The sequence below is a fragment of the Callionymus lyra genome, chromosome 17 (genome assembly GCF_982586985.1).
Source record: "Callionymus lyra chromosome 17, fCalLyr1.hap1.1, whole genome shotgun sequence".
Lineage (NCBI taxonomy): Eukaryota > Metazoa > Chordata > Actinopteri > Syngnathiformes > Callionymidae > Callionymus > Callionymus lyra.
Genome location: NC_141834.1, coordinates 19,069,504 through 19,087,263, shown reverse-complemented (window position 1 = coordinate 19,087,263; position 17,760 = coordinate 19,069,504). Strand labels below are relative to the sequence as shown.

General features: G+C 34.7%; 1 protein-coding gene across 1 annotated transcript in view; it reads left to right on the top strand.

Moving 5' to 3' along the window:
• lars2 (leucyl-tRNA synthetase 2, mitochondrial) overlaps positions 1-17,760 on the top strand; it is a 53,026-nt gene that overhangs the window by 23,447 nt on the left and 11,819 nt on the right. The window contains exons 8-13 of the mRNA XM_087778809.1: positions 3,972-4,079; positions 5,293-5,452; positions 7,111-7,215; positions 8,713-8,828; positions 8,895-9,178; positions 17,379-17,477. Coding sequence (XP_087634935.1) covers positions 3,972-4,079; positions 5,293-5,452; positions 7,111-7,215; positions 8,713-8,828; positions 8,895-9,178; positions 17,379-17,477 — 872 coding nt within the window. The remainder of the gene's footprint in view (positions 1-3,971; positions 4,080-5,292; positions 5,453-7,110; positions 7,216-8,712; positions 8,829-8,894; positions 9,179-17,378; positions 17,478-17,760) is intronic.

Here is a 17,760-nt window from a genome sequence, read left to right as displayed (position 1 = left end):
CAGAACAACCATCACACCAACTAGATTTAACCTCATGATACAGTGTGGGTTGTATTTTTAAGCTTTTAAACTAAGATTTACAAAAAGTAAAATTCACAGTATGGAGGGATACCTGTTGCTACACAGTGTGCTTTTGACCTTACCATCCCCCCTGTTAAGACATGTGTTACTCCATGACAGAACTCTGTCCAACAATGAGCCTGTTCAATAATGGAACTGGTTTTAATATGTTCAAATTCATTTTTATCTTTAACAGTTAGTTTCTTGTCTTTTCACTGATGTTGAGGAACAAAGGAAATATTAAGTATTTCCTTTTATATGTTTTATTTGTATTTATTTAAAAGCCTTTATCTTTTTACCTATTATTACTTTTTATTGGTATAGGATTTTTAGCGCTATAATCTTAATTATTTTCTTTCGAGTAATTTATTGTATTCAGTTCTTATCAATTTGGTATTTTTAATAGGAATTTTTATTTTCAATAACAATATTTTAAGGCCTAGTTTTCCAAACCATTCATAATAAGTGTATTTTTGTGTTCATATTACCAAGTCAGAAGTCTCTTGGGTCGTCAATAGTTCCATGTCAAGTCACTGGCTTTAGAAAGTTGTCTGCTTTCCTCCCGTCGATCAGATGGTCGAGTGACGTGGATGTTTGCCGTGATCCTGCATGTAGTTCCAGGTTTCTCCTGTGTTTCTGTATTTCGGGGGTTGTGGGGAATTTCCCCCTCATTTCTCCTCTCAGAGACACTCTCCTTTCAAACATTTCTCTGCACATCCTTTCAACACAACATATCTGTGATTATTTGCTAAAAATAATCCCGTACTCTGCCATTCTTTCACATTCTTTTTACCCTCTTTTTCAACTTCCTTTGCATCCTTGGCTGTTGGGACAGAACTTCTCATTTGCTCGAATATTTTTTCAAGTTGCATCCCAACAGATTCACCACACCGTGGAACCATTCCCCAGTCAAACCATTCTTTCTCCCGGTCAATTTCCACACTCATTTTGTTACAAGAAATGAAAACGTCCACAGATGTTTCTCAGCACAGCGGCTGTAAATTAGGAAAATAAAAGAAGAAAAATGCAACGTTCAAAGACGCTGTAAGTTTGATATCAAAGGAAATATAAAAGGAGAACGTAACATTCACAGAAGCTACGTTTTTTCAAGAGAATATGGAAAGAAAAGAAAAACGTAACATTAAAGATGTTATACGTTTTAGTTCAAAATAATTTGTTTTATCAACGCTCTGTCTGCGTTTTAGTCCAGGGATTCACCTAAAAAAGGACAAGATTGTAGGTTTTTTCCTCAGCTCAGCAGGCTGCACCCAAAATTCCACTTCGAACCACAGATAAATTTCAACTTCATAGAAAATTAACTTCTTAACAACACAAAATCAAGCTATTATCACAATACAAAGCAAAACAAAACTAACAAAAATGACGTCTTTAATTAAACCTAGTTCAAACACAGAGTCCCACTCTGGGTTCTTTTGGTTGTAAATTACCAGGGCCTCCAACCCTTTCGGTTCTTCTCGTTATTGATACAACTCAATACTCCGGCCTCATCCAGAGGAGAACGCAGGTTCCTAACCTTTTTTTTTTTTTTTATAAAGACTCAACCTAGTTTGAACTTGGAGTCTAACTCCTTGGGTTCTTAAGGGGCGGATCAGACCCCAAGGCCTCCAACCTTTTTCGGTTCTTCAAGTTATTGATACAACTCAATACTCCGGGCCCAGCCCGAGGAGAACGCAGGTTCCAAACCTTAAAGGCATTGATTCCCAATCAATATTAGGCGTCTTAAGCCTAAGCCTTTATTAAAATATTTGTTTCATTTCTATTTTGATTTTAATTTTATTATTTATCTATTTTTTATTTATTTTTTCTTCCAGATGTGTCTGCTTTTCTATGATCGTGAAAGTAGTCACAACCCTTATTGATTTAATCTTAACATTTTATGATCATGTTTAATTCAATGAACAAGTTGGGTTCATACAACTTGTCTCATTGCATCAACAATGACCCTTATTTTTTAACTTTTTAATTTTAACAGCTTATGATCATTTCCTATTCAATGAACAAGTTGTTTGTGTCTACCCCCTCAGGTTCGTACAACTTGCTTCATTAAATCAAAAACGACCCTTATTTTTTAACTTTATCAATTTTAACAGCTTATGATCACGATTAATTCAATGAACAAGTTATTTATGTTGACACCCTTTAGGTTCATAAAACTTGATTCATTAAATCAAAGATGACCCTTATTTTCTTACTTTACAAAATTTCAAATCAAAAGCAGCACATCTGACCTTTTTCCTTACACATATTTAACAACAACAACAAAATTTAACAATCAACCTCTGGTATTTCCGAACAATCAAACACACTTTGCTCTATACTTATTTAAATTTAAATTTATCTTGATCTCAGCCACGAAACCTGGATCTGGACTCAAAAGAAGACTTCTAATCAATAAAGTGGTGTCTTCTTACCGTTTTATGCTGCGCAGCTTGTAATTTTTGAGTCCAGGAATCCAGGCCCCGTCACCTCAACCGGAGTCGTCTTTTCCTCCTTGGATCACGTCGAGGGTCCACCAATTTAAAGGAACTCAAATCTCTTTCCTGTCTAATGAGTTCTGCGCATTCGTTTGATCCAAGGAAGAGTGACATTTTAGAATTAAAACAGTAAATTTATTAATAACAAAGTATGATTACCAAAGTAGGCCTTACAAGACCTTAAATACAACAGTTAAACAAAGAAATGCAAATTATTCAAATTGTTCAGAAATACCACAGTTCCAGCGCTTGGTCCAGTCTCTGTCAGTCATCCTGGCTCACCCAGGTCCTCCCAGAGAGTGGCACTTAATCTTTAGAACTTCTCCCCTTTTAAAGCCCTCAAGACACTCAAGACACTCCCAGAACCAAATCTGACTCCATAATGAACAACAGATGTTGTTTGATCTGATCACTAATCTAAACAAAGAATCTCCTGACCTCCTTCACACCTGTTATCTCCAACCAGGTTCGAGGGCCCTAAATTCTGTGTCTTGATACTTCAAAAGTCGGGAACATCCTTGTCTAAACAATCACGACATTTGTTACTGTGGCTTTATCCTTCCTCCCCCAATACATACAGTATGTTATCTTCTCAGTCACCTTTAAGCCATGTCACCAAGGGCCATAAAAGTTAAGACACAGTTGGCCAGAGCCCCTGAGCCCTGAAACTTCATAACCCCTGCTGTGAGGAAGGGAGCGGTCGTAAAACACAACACAGGATGTTTAAGATCTGAACGAGAGATGACATTATCAATGTTTAACAGTTGATTACACAAAGGACATACATTCAACTCATCAATGGATACACCTATATGAAAGTAATTTAGAATATGTCTTCAATATATATATATATTTTTTAAATTAAAAATTCGAAGATTTTCAGAAGGAATGAATCTTTTAACAAAGAGTTTGATATAGTGATTTAAATTAGTAGAAAATAAATGTTGTTATTTAAGTATTTTCTCATTTTTAGCCCTTAAAATGGAAACGTTTTATATTGAATTTAAAAGACTATGAATAATAATAATAATAATATGATACATATGTGTTCATACATAATAAAACATTGCAGTTAGAAGAAAAAAAACGGAATTAATGGAATTTGAATTTTAAATGAATAATAATAATAATAATAAAATGATATATATGTTCGTTAACGTATAATAAAACATTGCAGTTAGAAGAAAAAAACTGAATTAATGGAATTTGAATTTTAAATGAATAATAATAATAATATGATATATATGTTCGTTAACGTATAATAAAACATTGAATTTAGAAGAAAAGCTGAATTATTGGAGTTTGAATGTTAAATTCTATGTAGATAAAATAAAATGAATAATAATAATTTTGAAAATATTCCATTTTTTATTCAAATATAAACATCTACCTAATAATGGAGCCTCTGTCTTGCAGCCGCTGCTGGACGCCCTCGCTGAGCTCCCGGAGTGGTACGGGGTCAAAGCCATGCAGGCCAACTGGATCGGGGATTGCACCGGCTGTTATTTCCATTTCAAGCTGAAGGTGAATCTAATCTCTTCTTTTTTATATTCATCCATCATTCTTACCCTTCCTGAGTCACTCAACTTTCCTCCCTCCTCTTCCTCCCCCCTTTTTTCATCCGTCTTCCGAGCAGAGGCGCGATTGTTTGATCACAGACGCCGACACGCGTCGACATGTTTGACGAATCAAAGCTTCCATGGATTCTGAACGTTGAGAAAATAAACTTTTGTTTATGTGATCTATAATTACACCAGAGGACAACTACCTTTATTAGTGCCTCAAGAATTTTGATTGTTGAATTTAACATTTCAAATGATGAAAATGACAGTTTTCTTTCTATTATTTTTTTCTGATTCACCCAAAATTTTAATATTGAATAAAAACAATTATTAATTATTATTTATTTATTATAATTTATGTGAAAAAGGAAATCATTTTTAATTTTATTTATTTTTTATTACATTATTTTAAAAAAATCAACCTTTGAATATACAAATAATTGAATTTCATTAAAAAAAAAATAATAATATTTAAATAAAAATAAGTCAATATTCTCAAGTGGCTTCTAACACAAACTAAAGACCCTAAATGTAATAATTTTACATTATAATATTTTTTGTTTTATTTTTAACTTGGCAAAAAAGACGTATGAACAAACAATAATCATATTAAACACGTATAAACACTTTTTATTTTGAAATACAGTATTAAAAATGTCCTAATAAAGTAAAAAAATATATATACTTTTAACAAGTTGTATATAGGATTGTTCTGTAATCAATACAAATATTAAATAAAAAATGACAAACATTTGTAAATAATCTGTTTTATGTCATGTGGGACAAAGAAAGAGCCTTTGATTAATAATATTATGACAAAAATAAGGGTTTTACTGTAAATTGTTTAATTTTATTAAGATTAAAAATAACATTTTATTCAAATAAATTTGAGAAAACAATATATTTTTAATTGTAATTGTTTTTATCTATTAAGAGTATGAAGAAAAACGTAATATTATTACATGTTTAGAGTTGAATAATGAATAAAAATAATTAAATACATTCATTTTGACTCCAAGGGAGACGCATAAATACACGTTTAACCCAAATCTGTAGGATTTTATAACATGTTTAGAAGTCTGAAGTGACCCGATGGATCAAACTATCACTCGTCAGTAAATGGTTACATTTGAATCTGAACGATCATGTTTTTCCCGTTTAAACTGGTGATGCAGGTCAGAGGTGAAGAGACTGGAGAGACTCTGTCAGCCTACAGCTGCTCTCCAGAGACTGTTTTTGGAGCAGCTTACGTGGCCGTCCTGCCCTCGCACCGCCTGCTGCACGGCAGCAGCTCGGTCCGCTCGGCTCTAGAGGATACTTTCCAACCAGGCACAGGTACTTCTTGTGTTGCTCTTCCCAGCTCAACGTTATTTTAATCTGATGCCGCGTGTTTTATTACATCACGGTCAAATAGATCAATTTATTCATCCATAAAAATTGATTGATATCTGCCGCCTCCTACCCTTTGTAGCTGGGATATGCTTGAGCCTCACGAAAACCTGATAAGAAAATACAGAAAAGTGTATTTTTGTAATTAAAATTGTATTGTATTTGAAATGAAAAAAAAAGGAATATCAATGTATACATTTACAATGATTTTACTTCAAACCAAGTTTCAAAAAAGTTTGACAAATTAACAGTATGAGAGGAAAAACAATGATCAAGGGAAATGATAAATATAACATTAAAAATAAGTAAAAGTAAAAATCAGTGGAAAAAGTTGAAATGAGAAAGACTCTAAAAACTTTCTAAAAGTTGGAAAAGAAAAAAAGGGTTGAAAAGTTGAAATATAAGTAGTAGTTGGAGAAGTAGTAGAAATCATAGTAGAAGTAGTAAAAGCAGTAGTAGAATTAGTAGTATAGGTAGTAAAAGTAGAAGTGAAATTAGTAGTAAAAGTAGAAGTGTAATTAGTAGTAAAAGTGTAATTAGTAGTAAAAGTAGAAGTAGTAAAAGTAGAATTGTAATTAGTAGTAAAAGTGTAATTAATAGTAAAAGTAGAAGTAGTAAAAGTAGTAATGTAATTAGTAGTAAAAGTGTAATTAGTAGTAAAAGTAGAAGTGCAATTAGTAGTAAAAGTAGAAGTGTAATTAGTAGTAAAAGTGTAATTAGTAGTAAAAGTAGAAGTAGTAAAAGTAGTAATGTAATTAGTAGTAAAAGTGTAATTAGTAGTAAAAGTAGAAGTAGTAAAAGTAGAAGTGTAATTAGTAGTAAAAGTGTAATTAGTAGTAAAAGTAGAAGTAGTAAAAGTAGTAATGTAATTAGTAGTAAAAGTGTAATTAGTAGTAAAAGTAGAAGTAGTAAAAGTAGTAATGTAATTAGTAGTAAAAGTATAATTGGTAGTATAAGTATAAGTAGTAGAAAGAGTAGTAGTATAAGTAAAAAGGCAGTAGTATAAGTAATAAAATCAGTAGTACAATTAGTAGTAAAAGTATAAGTAGAATTAGTAGTATAAGCATGAGTAGTAGAATAGTAGTAGAATAAGTAGTTTAAGTATAATGAGTAGAATAGTAGTAAAAGTATAAGTTGTAGAAGTAGTACAAGTAGAATTAGTTCAAGCAGTAGTAGAATTATGCCTTAAGCATTCACACCATTAGGAATGAGTTTGTGTACATTAAACGTTCAACATTAAACATAAGAAATAACGTCTTAAACATAAATACAAATACAGTAATACTATTTAAACAGTGCGGATTACGAAACGAAAGTGTGAACTTTTGCAATAATTTTGTGTTTACGAGTCTGATCATGATCTAACTATTCATCGCTAACAAATGTGCTGATGGTTTGAATCCACTTGTAAATCATGTATTTGTTTGAGCGTCTGACCCTCACTCGAGAGCCTGATTGTCGCACACATGATGATTTAACCTTCCATTCAGACGCTCTTGTAAAGGCTGCGCCGGCTTTTGTGTATGATAATTGGGATTCCCTCGGGGTCGCCTTCATCCTGCCGGAGCGCCGCTCGCTCCTACTAATCTCCCTCTGATGTCCAGACTCCCTGACAGAGGTCACCGCGCTCAACCTGTTCACCGGTCTGGAGGTCCCCGTCGTCATCTCGCGCCGAGAGGCGTTCGACGGCTATCTGGACACGGTCATCGGTACGTCATGACTGTACACACACACACACACTCGCGCTCACACACACGTTCAAGTGTGGGACTTAATCATTGGCTTAGTTAATAGATGGAGACTCTTTAATTTGAATTTCCTATTAGAGTGGCGTCCCGCGGGCGAACACCTAATCCCCGTGTGTGGACGTGTGTGTCGGCCTTTAAGGAAGATGTCGGAGGTTTCACTTCGTCGCTCTCTTGGCAGCTGGAACTGTCGTGTCCCTCCTGTGGCTCAACAAAATGAACCAGAAACAAGAAATATAGAGTTTTCTGAGCTTCGTGTTGCTTTACATTTGTCTTGACTTTGCCTAGTTTTTAAGGTAATTTACAAAACATACACACGAATAAAACTGAGGGATGAACAGTTTTTGTTATTTCTGCTCTTTATTCCCACACTTTTTTATCAACAAAATATTTATTTGTTATTGATGTTATTGATGTTATTTTAAACGTTTTACTTATGTTATTATATTATTTATTATTATTATTACTATGTCATTATTATAATCATCTTTTAAATGTAATCTGTGGTGTTATTTAAGTTATTATTATTTTGTAATTACTGTGTTATTATTGTAATTCATGTTATTACAATGACTTTATCAATGTTGTCGTTATTATCTTCAGTTTTATTTCAGAAATGATCCTTTTTTTTAATGCTATTACTGTGTTATTATTGGTTTTATTACCATAATATTATCAACATTTACATTGTTATATCTGACTAACATCTGTAGTGTAATTCATTGTATTCTCATTAATAATGTTATTAGAGTATTATAAATAATGTTATAGCTATGCTGATGTTAATGTTTTCATTATATAAATAGAGATTATTATTATTATTATTATTATTTTTTTTATTTTCTTTATATTTTTTAAATAGTTAGTGTTATTTAAGTTATTACATTATTGTTATTACTGTGTTATTATTAGTTCCATTTCTGGGTTGTTGTTAATGTTACATTATAATATCATTTATTTGTGGTCTTATTTATGTTATATTCATTATTAAGGTTATTACTTTCTTCTTATTGTTATTACAATGTCATTATTAATGTTGTCATTATAATTGTAATTTATTTATCTTATTTAAGTTATAATCATCGTTAAGGTTATTACTTTCTTATTACTATTGTTATTACTATGTCATTATTAATTTTGTCATTATAATTGTAATTTATTTATCTTATTTAAGTTATAATCATCGTTAAGGTTATTACTTTCTTATTACTTGTTGTTATTGTTATTACTATCTCATAATAATGTTATTATCATTATATTTGTTGTATTTTAAATTTGTGGTTTTATTTAAGTTATTATCATTATGAATAACGGTTTTATTATCATTATTTTTGCTTCATTATTTTGCTCTTCGTTATTTTTATTCATTGTCTTATTCGGGTTCTAGCAAGTGTTATTATTATTATTATTATTATTATTATTACTGATCTCATAGTCATTGACTCGCTCTGCACTCTCCAGGTACTCCCTCGTCCAGCGAGGCCGATCTGTCCGTGGCGACGTCTCTACAGTTGACGTGGACCAACGTTCTCTCAAGTCATGAAGACGGAGAAGAAACTCTCATCAACTCCAGCGAGGTAACGTCAAAGAAGACATTCGTGACGAGTCAAAAAGACAAAAATACTGACTTTCACTGGTTCTAGTTCTCGGGTCTCTCTCGGGAAAAGGCTTTCGAGCTCATTACCCAGAAGGCCAGAGAGCAGAAGGTCGGCGGACATCTGACCAGCTCCAAGCTCAGAGATTGGTTGATCTCCAGGCAGCGGTACTGGGGGACGCCGATACCCGTGGTGCATTGTGGGTCATGTGGTCCGGTTGCCGTCCCCGAAGAGGAGTTACCGGTTGTCCTGCCGAAGCTGCCGTCGCTCACGGGGAAAGGAGCGTCTCCTCTGGAGCAGGCCCACGACTGGGTCCACTGCAAATGTCCCAGGTGAGTTCACAGAAGCCACGTTTACCTCTGCCAAGGAGGTCGAGAGACGGTTTTGTCTGTTGGCGAACACACCACAAACAGATGAACACGTTTCAATGGCAGCAGCATGTTGTTTCGTGAACATCTGGATTTAAGTTTGAAGGTTTGGTCTTTGACTTGTACGGCCTCTTTAACTATATAACAACTTACTAGAGGTGTAAGTAAGTAAGTAAGTAATATTTATTTATATAGCGCTTTTCGAGACCAGGGTCACAAAGCGCTTAGACAATCAAAACAATACTCAAAAAAGTACATACTTTAAAGATCAAGATAATACTGAGAACAACACAGGAGTTCGAGAAATTCAAGGAAAAGCCTGAACAAATAGAAACGTCTTAAGGTGTAAAGTGTGTGTTGACAATAATCTGACAATACCATACAGAGTAAGCCATACAACATATCGTGATACTGTAGTACCAAGTATATATTTGTAGTATTGTCGAGTACTTGACTCTGGTGTTGTAGTATTTACAGACCACACGACTCTCGACGAAGTCGTAACTGCTTTCATTTGTTTTCAAACCAAAATATGTCCAAACATCAGCTTTAAAAGCTGCTGGAGTCACTGTATCCTCTCGTCCTCAGTCATCGCCGGGATCACTGTTCATGTGTTATTTGATTGGTACTACGATGTTTATTGTCAAGAATCTAGTAATACGATAAGTATCACGATACAGGATCAACGATATGCTATACAGTTATACTGTAGTAACAAGTATATATGTGTAGTACTGTCCAGTACTTGACTCTTGTGTTGTAGTATTTACAGACCACATGACTCTTGATGAAGTCGTAACTGCTTTCATTTGTTTTCAAACCAAAATATGTCCAAACATCAACTTTAAAAGCTGCTGGGGTCACTGTATCCTCTCGTCCTCAGTCATTGTCGGGATCACAGTTAATTTGTTATTGTATCGATATTGTGATGTTTATTGTCAAGAATCTAGCGATGCAATACATATCATGATACAGGGGTAACAATACGATATAAAGTGATACTGTAGTAACAAGTTTATATGTGTAGTATTGTCCAGTACTTGACTCTGGTGTTGTAGTATTTACAGACCACATGACTCTTGACAAAGTCGTAACTGCTTTCATTTGTTTTCAAACCAAAGTATGTCCAAACATCAGCTTGCTGCTGGACGCACTGTATCCTCTTGTCCTCAGTCATTGCCGGGATCTATGTAGTACTGACCAAGTACTTGAATGAATGAATGAATATTGTTTAAGACAGTTTAAATCAACAAGAAGTAGTAGTAGCAGTAGTAGTAGTAGTAGTAGTAGTAGTAATTAAATCATAGATACAATCATATCTTAAATCAGTGCTTGTTTCAGTTTTGCTTAACAGATTATTATGTTTGACAAACAGAACATTATCCAACAGTAGATCACATTTGGCCGACAGTTGCTTAATGGTCCAGTTCATCTTGTATGTGTTGGATGGAGCGAGAGACATTTTTTTATTTGTTAGTCTCTTTCTTCTGCAACGTTCTCGGGTCCACGCCACGATCTCACGGCGTCCGGAGATGTCGGAGCACATGGTCCTCCCACGGCTGAGATCTTCCTTGAGTTCAGAAAGATATTGAAGATCCCAAATCCCAGGACGACCGTTCCAATGATCATGAATGAATGAAGTACACGTCCTCACGCCGCCGTCACCACGACATGTCCCACTTTTACGCCTTTTGACTTCGTCGACCTTCTGGGATCATTTTGTACCTTTCAATGGTGACATTTATCAAGTTTTTCTTGAAGACCTTTAGTGTCGCTGAGTGTTTGATTTATTCTTCTAGTGCATTCCATTGTCTTACGAAAGGATTTTAAAGTAGTTATTTTCCCTTTTTGTCTGTTTTTCCTCTGAGATTCTGTTTATATTCTTTGTGCTGAAAGGTGTTTTGCACGTTACGACGGAGGCTTTTCTTCGCGTCCTTGTACATCATTAGTACAGTGTGTTTATTTATCGAGTCATGTAGTTTAAGGACGTTGGATTTGATATATAACTGATTTGTATTTGCCCTCTAGCTGGTGTAGTGCATAATTCTCAAAGCTAATTTTTGAAGTAATACTATGGGGTATATGGAGCCTTGGTATGTGTTTCCCCAGATCTGTGTGCAGTATTGAAGGCGAGGAGAGATTAGTGTGCAGTACAAAATATGGACAATAATATATTTTTTGCAGAATTTACAGACCACATGACTCTTGACGAAGTCGTAACTGCTTTCATTTGTTTTCAAACCAAAATATGTGCAAAAATCAGCTTTAAAAAGCTGCTGGAGTCACTGTATCCTCTCGTCCTCAGTCATTGCCGGGATCTTTGTAGTACTGACCAAGTACTTGACTCTGGTGTTGTAGTATTTACAGACCACATGACTCTTGACAAAGTTGTAACTGCTTTCATTTGATTTCAAACCAAAATACGTCCAAACATCAGCTTTAAAAAGCTGCTGGAATCACTGTATCCTCTCGTCCTCAGTCATTGCCGGGATCTTTGTAGTACTGACCAAGTACTTGACTCTGGTGATGCAGAATATTTCAGACCACATGACTCTTGACGAAGTCGTATCTGCTTTCATTTGTTTTCAAACAAAACATCATCTTTAAAAGCGGCTGGAGTCGACTGTATCCTCTCGTCCTCAGTCATTCCGGGATCTCCCAGGATTTAATTTTTTCCTTTAGCTGCGCAATGACTGCTGCCATCTAGTGGCTGGATGTTTAATTGCAACACAAAAATGAACCATGAATATATTTGCATTTTTATTGTTTATTTTATTTAAAAAATTGAATTTTATACATCATTTGTTGAAATCTAAACCATATAAAAAAAAAAAAAATGTTAACCTATTTATACTTTGAAAGCCAAACTTTAAAAAAATTAATTGTTACAGTGCTGACGAAATTGTAAAAACAACGACTCTGTTAAACTGTTTACAGTGGTTTTTTTTATAGTATTAGTGTATTTATCTACATTTTACATTTACTAGTCAACGTTGTGTTTGTCGGCAGCTACATGTTTTTTTGACGACAGCTTATAACAGAAGGAAAAACCCATTTTTTCCAAACAAGGCTCTACATGTTTTGACCAACGAATGCGTCATGAATGGAAGTCCCAGGTGCTTCGGAGAGCGTCTGGAGATGAATCTGAGCAGCCAGCGGTCACACCAGCGAGGAGGGGGTGTGTTGTGCTTTATTTGTGGAAGCCCACGCACATCCTTGAAGTCTGGATCCACTCGCAGACCCTGACACAGGCAGACCCTGATCCACGTGATGGTGTAACTGGCAGAGAAGATTCTCTCCTGCGCGACTCCAGGGACTCCAGAACGATGGCGTCCATTAGATTGTTTTCAGAGTGAGGGGAGTCTTGCCAGACCCTCTGCCCCCCCCCCCCCCGTTTCCTGTCGTCTCTCAGGAGATCGTCGTTGACCACATTAGTTCGTCGTCGTCCCCACAAAATGAGCTCATGGTTTTCCGGGACACACCGAGCGTGAACTTGTGAACTGTGCGATTATTTGTTTTCATTTTCTGCCGCCGTTGTGTAACGAGTGACATCGACGGCGAAGGTTATGAAGCCAGATGTCGGATGTCTGAACTCATCACACAGTTAGAGGAATCGTTGTGTTTGGAAGGTCAGACACTCTTGATGTAACCTGGAATATTTGTATCTGTGAGGGTTTTTTTACAACTTACTGAATAAATAGAAGATATTTGGTAACATTTTCTACGAAGGTCTTGTTCGCGTTGGTTATGGTTACATTTTAATGCATTTATAATACTTTATACACGACATTATGATGGTATATCAGGTAAGTAAAGCTTTATGAAGTAGTATACGTTGAGAACTATCTTGTTATTACAAATTTAAATTACAAATAAAATTGTATTGTGTTGATTCAAGCACCTTTTCGATAAATAATATGTTTTTGATGTTAGAAAAAAACTATATATCCTGTACATTTAACACCTATTCAGAATGTTATATTATACTTTCTGTAATTACATTATAATTAAAAATGATTTCAGCCCTTTTTTTTTAAAATAATTACTTTGTTATTATAAATAAAATAATATTCTGTTGATTTGAACATCTTTTTACGATGTAATATTTTTTCATTATATTACGTTGCAATTACAACAGTGTTGTCTTCTGTACACTTTAACACCTTTTGAGAATGTAAATGATACTTTCTGTAATTACATTGTATTTATAAATATCACAATACTCGGCTGATCTGAATATCTTTTCAAAACTTAATGTGTTTTGTATTTAAAGATAACATTTTATTCTGTTGATACACAGTCATCAGTACATTATACTATTGTAATTACATTGTAATTATAAAAGGCGGTATTTTGTTGATTTGAACATGATTTCACATAATTAATATTCTGTTTTTTGTAATTAAATTGTAGTTATTATTGTTGTATTATGTTATAATTGATGAATGCATACATATTGTGTTTACAAAACTGTCATCAGTTGATTTAAACATCTATTTTTAACGTATCGTTATTTATTATTACATTGTTATTATAGAAAAACCTTCTATTTGGTTGATTTTAACATCCTTTAAGAATCAAATACACTTTTGTAATTACATTGTTATTATAGAAAAAAAAAATCTTCTACTTGGTTGATTTAACATCCTTTAAGAATCAAGACACTTTTGTTATTACATTGTAATTAAAAAAAACACTATATTCTGTTGAATTGTAATCACAAATAACATGCTATGATGTCAATTTAAACACCTTTTCATAAGGTAATATTATGTTTTTAGTTATTACATTTTATTGTAAAACAGTGTTCTGCCCTTACCTAAAGCTCTTAACTTCCACTACTTATAAGAAAATATATTTTTAACAAATATATAAATAATTAAACAATAAATATAATGCTTTAAAAATCTTGTTACAGGTCATACGTCTTCTATAAAGTCTTATTAATGCATTACGTGTTACTACCATTTAGTCATGAGACCTTTATAGAAAGTATTACCAGATGTTTTGACATGTTTTTGTTCATAGTTCTAGAATGAAACGTGTAGAATGAACGGCGAGGCAAGAGAAAATACGTCTTGATTCCAACACTTCCTGTTCTCCCTCAAAGACATCATCAAACGTGAATCTAGTGATGATTTCCAGTAGAATCTGCTGGTCGCTCCGTCCTCCGCTGACGTGGGAATTCCTCCCTGAATGCGTGTAATCGCGGCGGCGGCGCCATGTTGATTAAAACAATGTCTCACTCAGCCCAGATGGCACGAATCATCACATTCCATTTCCACGGAGCCACACTTCCTCCCATCAGAGGTGATTGATGGCTGAAATGGCAACGACGCCCGTTATCTACTCCTTTTCCTCGTCTCCCCGCCGTCGTCGAGTGTCTCTGGAATTTGTTCTCTTCCCTCGTGGACCAGGTCCAATTAAAGTTTGAGTGGAACACAGAGGAACAGGGTGATGAGAGCCGGTCCGTCCTTGAGGAAGTCATTTCCTTCAACCGTAATCGTGTCTCCGGCTCGCCGTCATTTCAAAAGAGTCTCGTTTGCTTCAAAAGCTGCATGTTTGACTTTTTTTTTACTTCTTCAACTCCAATCAAGTTTTGTCACGTCAGTCAACGAGCGGATGTGTTCCCCCGCGAGACACTGTTTCTTTAATGTAGCTTATTTTAGTGTGACTTTCTCCGCCTGTATCTCATGATGGACACGTTTTTAAATGAAATCCAACGTCTGTCAGTGCTATAAGAATATTCTAAGTTTAATTTCATTAAATGCCTTTTTTTTTTAAATAGTAAATTAAAAATTAATCGATTTCTTTTAGGTTTTGATATTTTAATTGCAATTATTCCAATTTATTTTTCTAAATTCAATATTTTTTAATAGAGGGCCTTTTAAATTCAGTGTAAAAATCTTGGTTTAATACCAAAAGCTAGTTGATCGTACTTTCAGCCAATCGTACGTCGTGCAGCCGATCACGTGACGAGGTGACAGTAGCTGAACGTCAATTATTCAAAGTGGATTCCAAAGAAACTGTAATTTTTGGGAGAACGATTGTACCAACATTTTTATATTGAATTTAAAGACCACAAATAAAACAAAGATAGAAAAATGTAAATTTTATTTTGTATTATTTGAAATGGAATATTAAAAGCTTTGTGTATAAATAATATTGAAAATAATGAAACCTTTTAATATGAAAAGTATTCAATTTAATTATTCAATAAAAACTAATGTAATTCTCAGAAACAAAAACATTAACAAAAACAAAATACCTACAAAGTTTCAACTTTAAAAAAATTAAATTCAACAATTAAATTTTCTGATGACACTAATGTACTTCCATTTAATTTTCTACCTGTACTAGCCTGCTATAGTTGCTACCTCAGCTAGCTACAGTCAAAACAACACTTTGTATTTTCAATTTTAAAGATTAAATAAGTCCCTAATAGGACACAAACAAGTAAGTAAGTATTATTGTCCCTAAAATATATTTAGGTAAAAATAAGCAGAGCTACTTTTTAAGTTAGTGCTAACTATGGGTAACTGCCTGAAACTAGCATTAGCTCATAGCCTGACTCTTTTCATTCTCTCTAATGGAGGTAAAAATATTAACTTTTAATATATTTAACTATATTTAATGCGACACTATAAATCTAAAAACAATTTTACTAGTTACATTTTCTGTTAAGCTAAACGTTCTCACACAAAGTCATGATACATAAATTGTTAAAATAAAAGCTAATATGCTAAACTAGTTAACTAAGGTAGTAGTTGAAGTAGAAAAAACTTCTTCTCGCTACTTTAGTTTAGCTGCCAGACATGACTTTATATATCATTCATTTGGCTTTGAATGTATTTAACCATAATTGTATCTCTAAATAAAAAATAAATAAAAAAACAACTCATGATGTTTACTTTGTATAATCAAATTAATATGCTAAGCTAGCTACCCGAGCTAGTTGTTTATAGTACTAGCTGCAGTCCAAACAACACTTTATAAAGATGTTAAATGTAAGTTATTAGCCACAAATAGAAAAAAACATTAGATGCATTTTTTATTTACTTAACACAATACTATATTTAGGTAAAAATATGGAATGAGCAGAGCAAAAAGCTAATGCTAGCTCCAGGTTACTGCCCGAAGCCATCATTAGCTCCTCGCTACTTTAGTTTAGCTGCCAGACATGACTTTATATATCATTCATTTGGCTTTGAATGTATTCAACCATTGTATCTCTAAATAAAAAAACAACTCATGATTTTTACTTTGTATAATCAAATTAATATGCTAAGCTAGCTACCCGAGCTAGTTGTTTATAGTACTAGCTGCAGCCCAAACAACACTTTATAAAGATGTTAAATGTAAGTTATTAGCCACAAATAGAATAGATGCATTTTTTTATTTACTTATCACTTTACTATATTTAGGTAAAAATATGAAATGAGCAGAGAAAAAGGCTAATGCTAGCTCCAGGTTACTGCCTGAAGCTAGCATTAGCTCTTTACCATTTTACTCTGGCTGCCAGCTAGCTTCTCACTCCTGGAAGTCGCAGAAGAAAATTACTTTTTATATCATTAATGTCACGTTTTAATGTATTCAACCATCACCGGGGCTCCATAATTATCTGTGTCATCATTCATTTGGATTAAACCTTCATTAAGTTGTATTTCGCTAAAGCTGATGTTGCCAGGCAACCATCAGTCCATCATGATGAAGTAGCATTGAAGTTGAAGTTTGGAGCGAATCTTCCTCAGAATCCTCCCTGAAGGTAGAACTACCTGCTCGGTTCCACACGGTGAAGCTCGGGGCTCTGCAGGGACTCATTACGCAGACGAAAGCCGTTTCACGGGAGAAGAAAGAAAAACTTTCTCCTGGTCTTTGTTGACGTCCTTCTCTCGGTTTGGATCAGGAACCAGGTGACATTTCCAGCTCAAACACATGATGTGTACTCGCCGGTTTGTGTTAGCTCAGGCGCTCGCCGCCCCCCCGGCTCCGGTGCCAGTTTCGTGCCGGTCCACCGGGGGGTCGGGGGGGTGGGGTGGTGGGGGGACGCGACCTCTAGGACCAGATGGATCCAGAACTCATGTGTGGTGTTCTCTGAGCACACAGATCCGCTGGCGTCAGATTAATATTGATCCGAGCGGCAACTTGTGTTTGTTCCTCGCAGATGTGGCGGGAAAGCGCGGCGGGAGACGGACACCATGGACACCTTCGTGGACTCGGCCTGGTACTACTTCAGATACGCCGACTCGTCCAACACCAGCAGGTAGGAACACCTGCTCTTATCACCTTATTAGGAGATCAGTAATTATCATTAAGGGGTTTTTACACACAAAAAAGAGCCTCCTTTTACGTCAAAGTCCATGTGTATCAACACTGAAAAGACAATTTAAAAAAAGTGTAATTCCCAGGTTTGTCTGTAGGTGGCGTACGCCTGGATCAGCTGCTCAGATGCATGTCGGCCTCACTCGTCACGTTGAGATGTTCACATCAGAGTTACATTAACCATCAATATTGATCATAAATTAACACACAGTAGTTGTAATTAC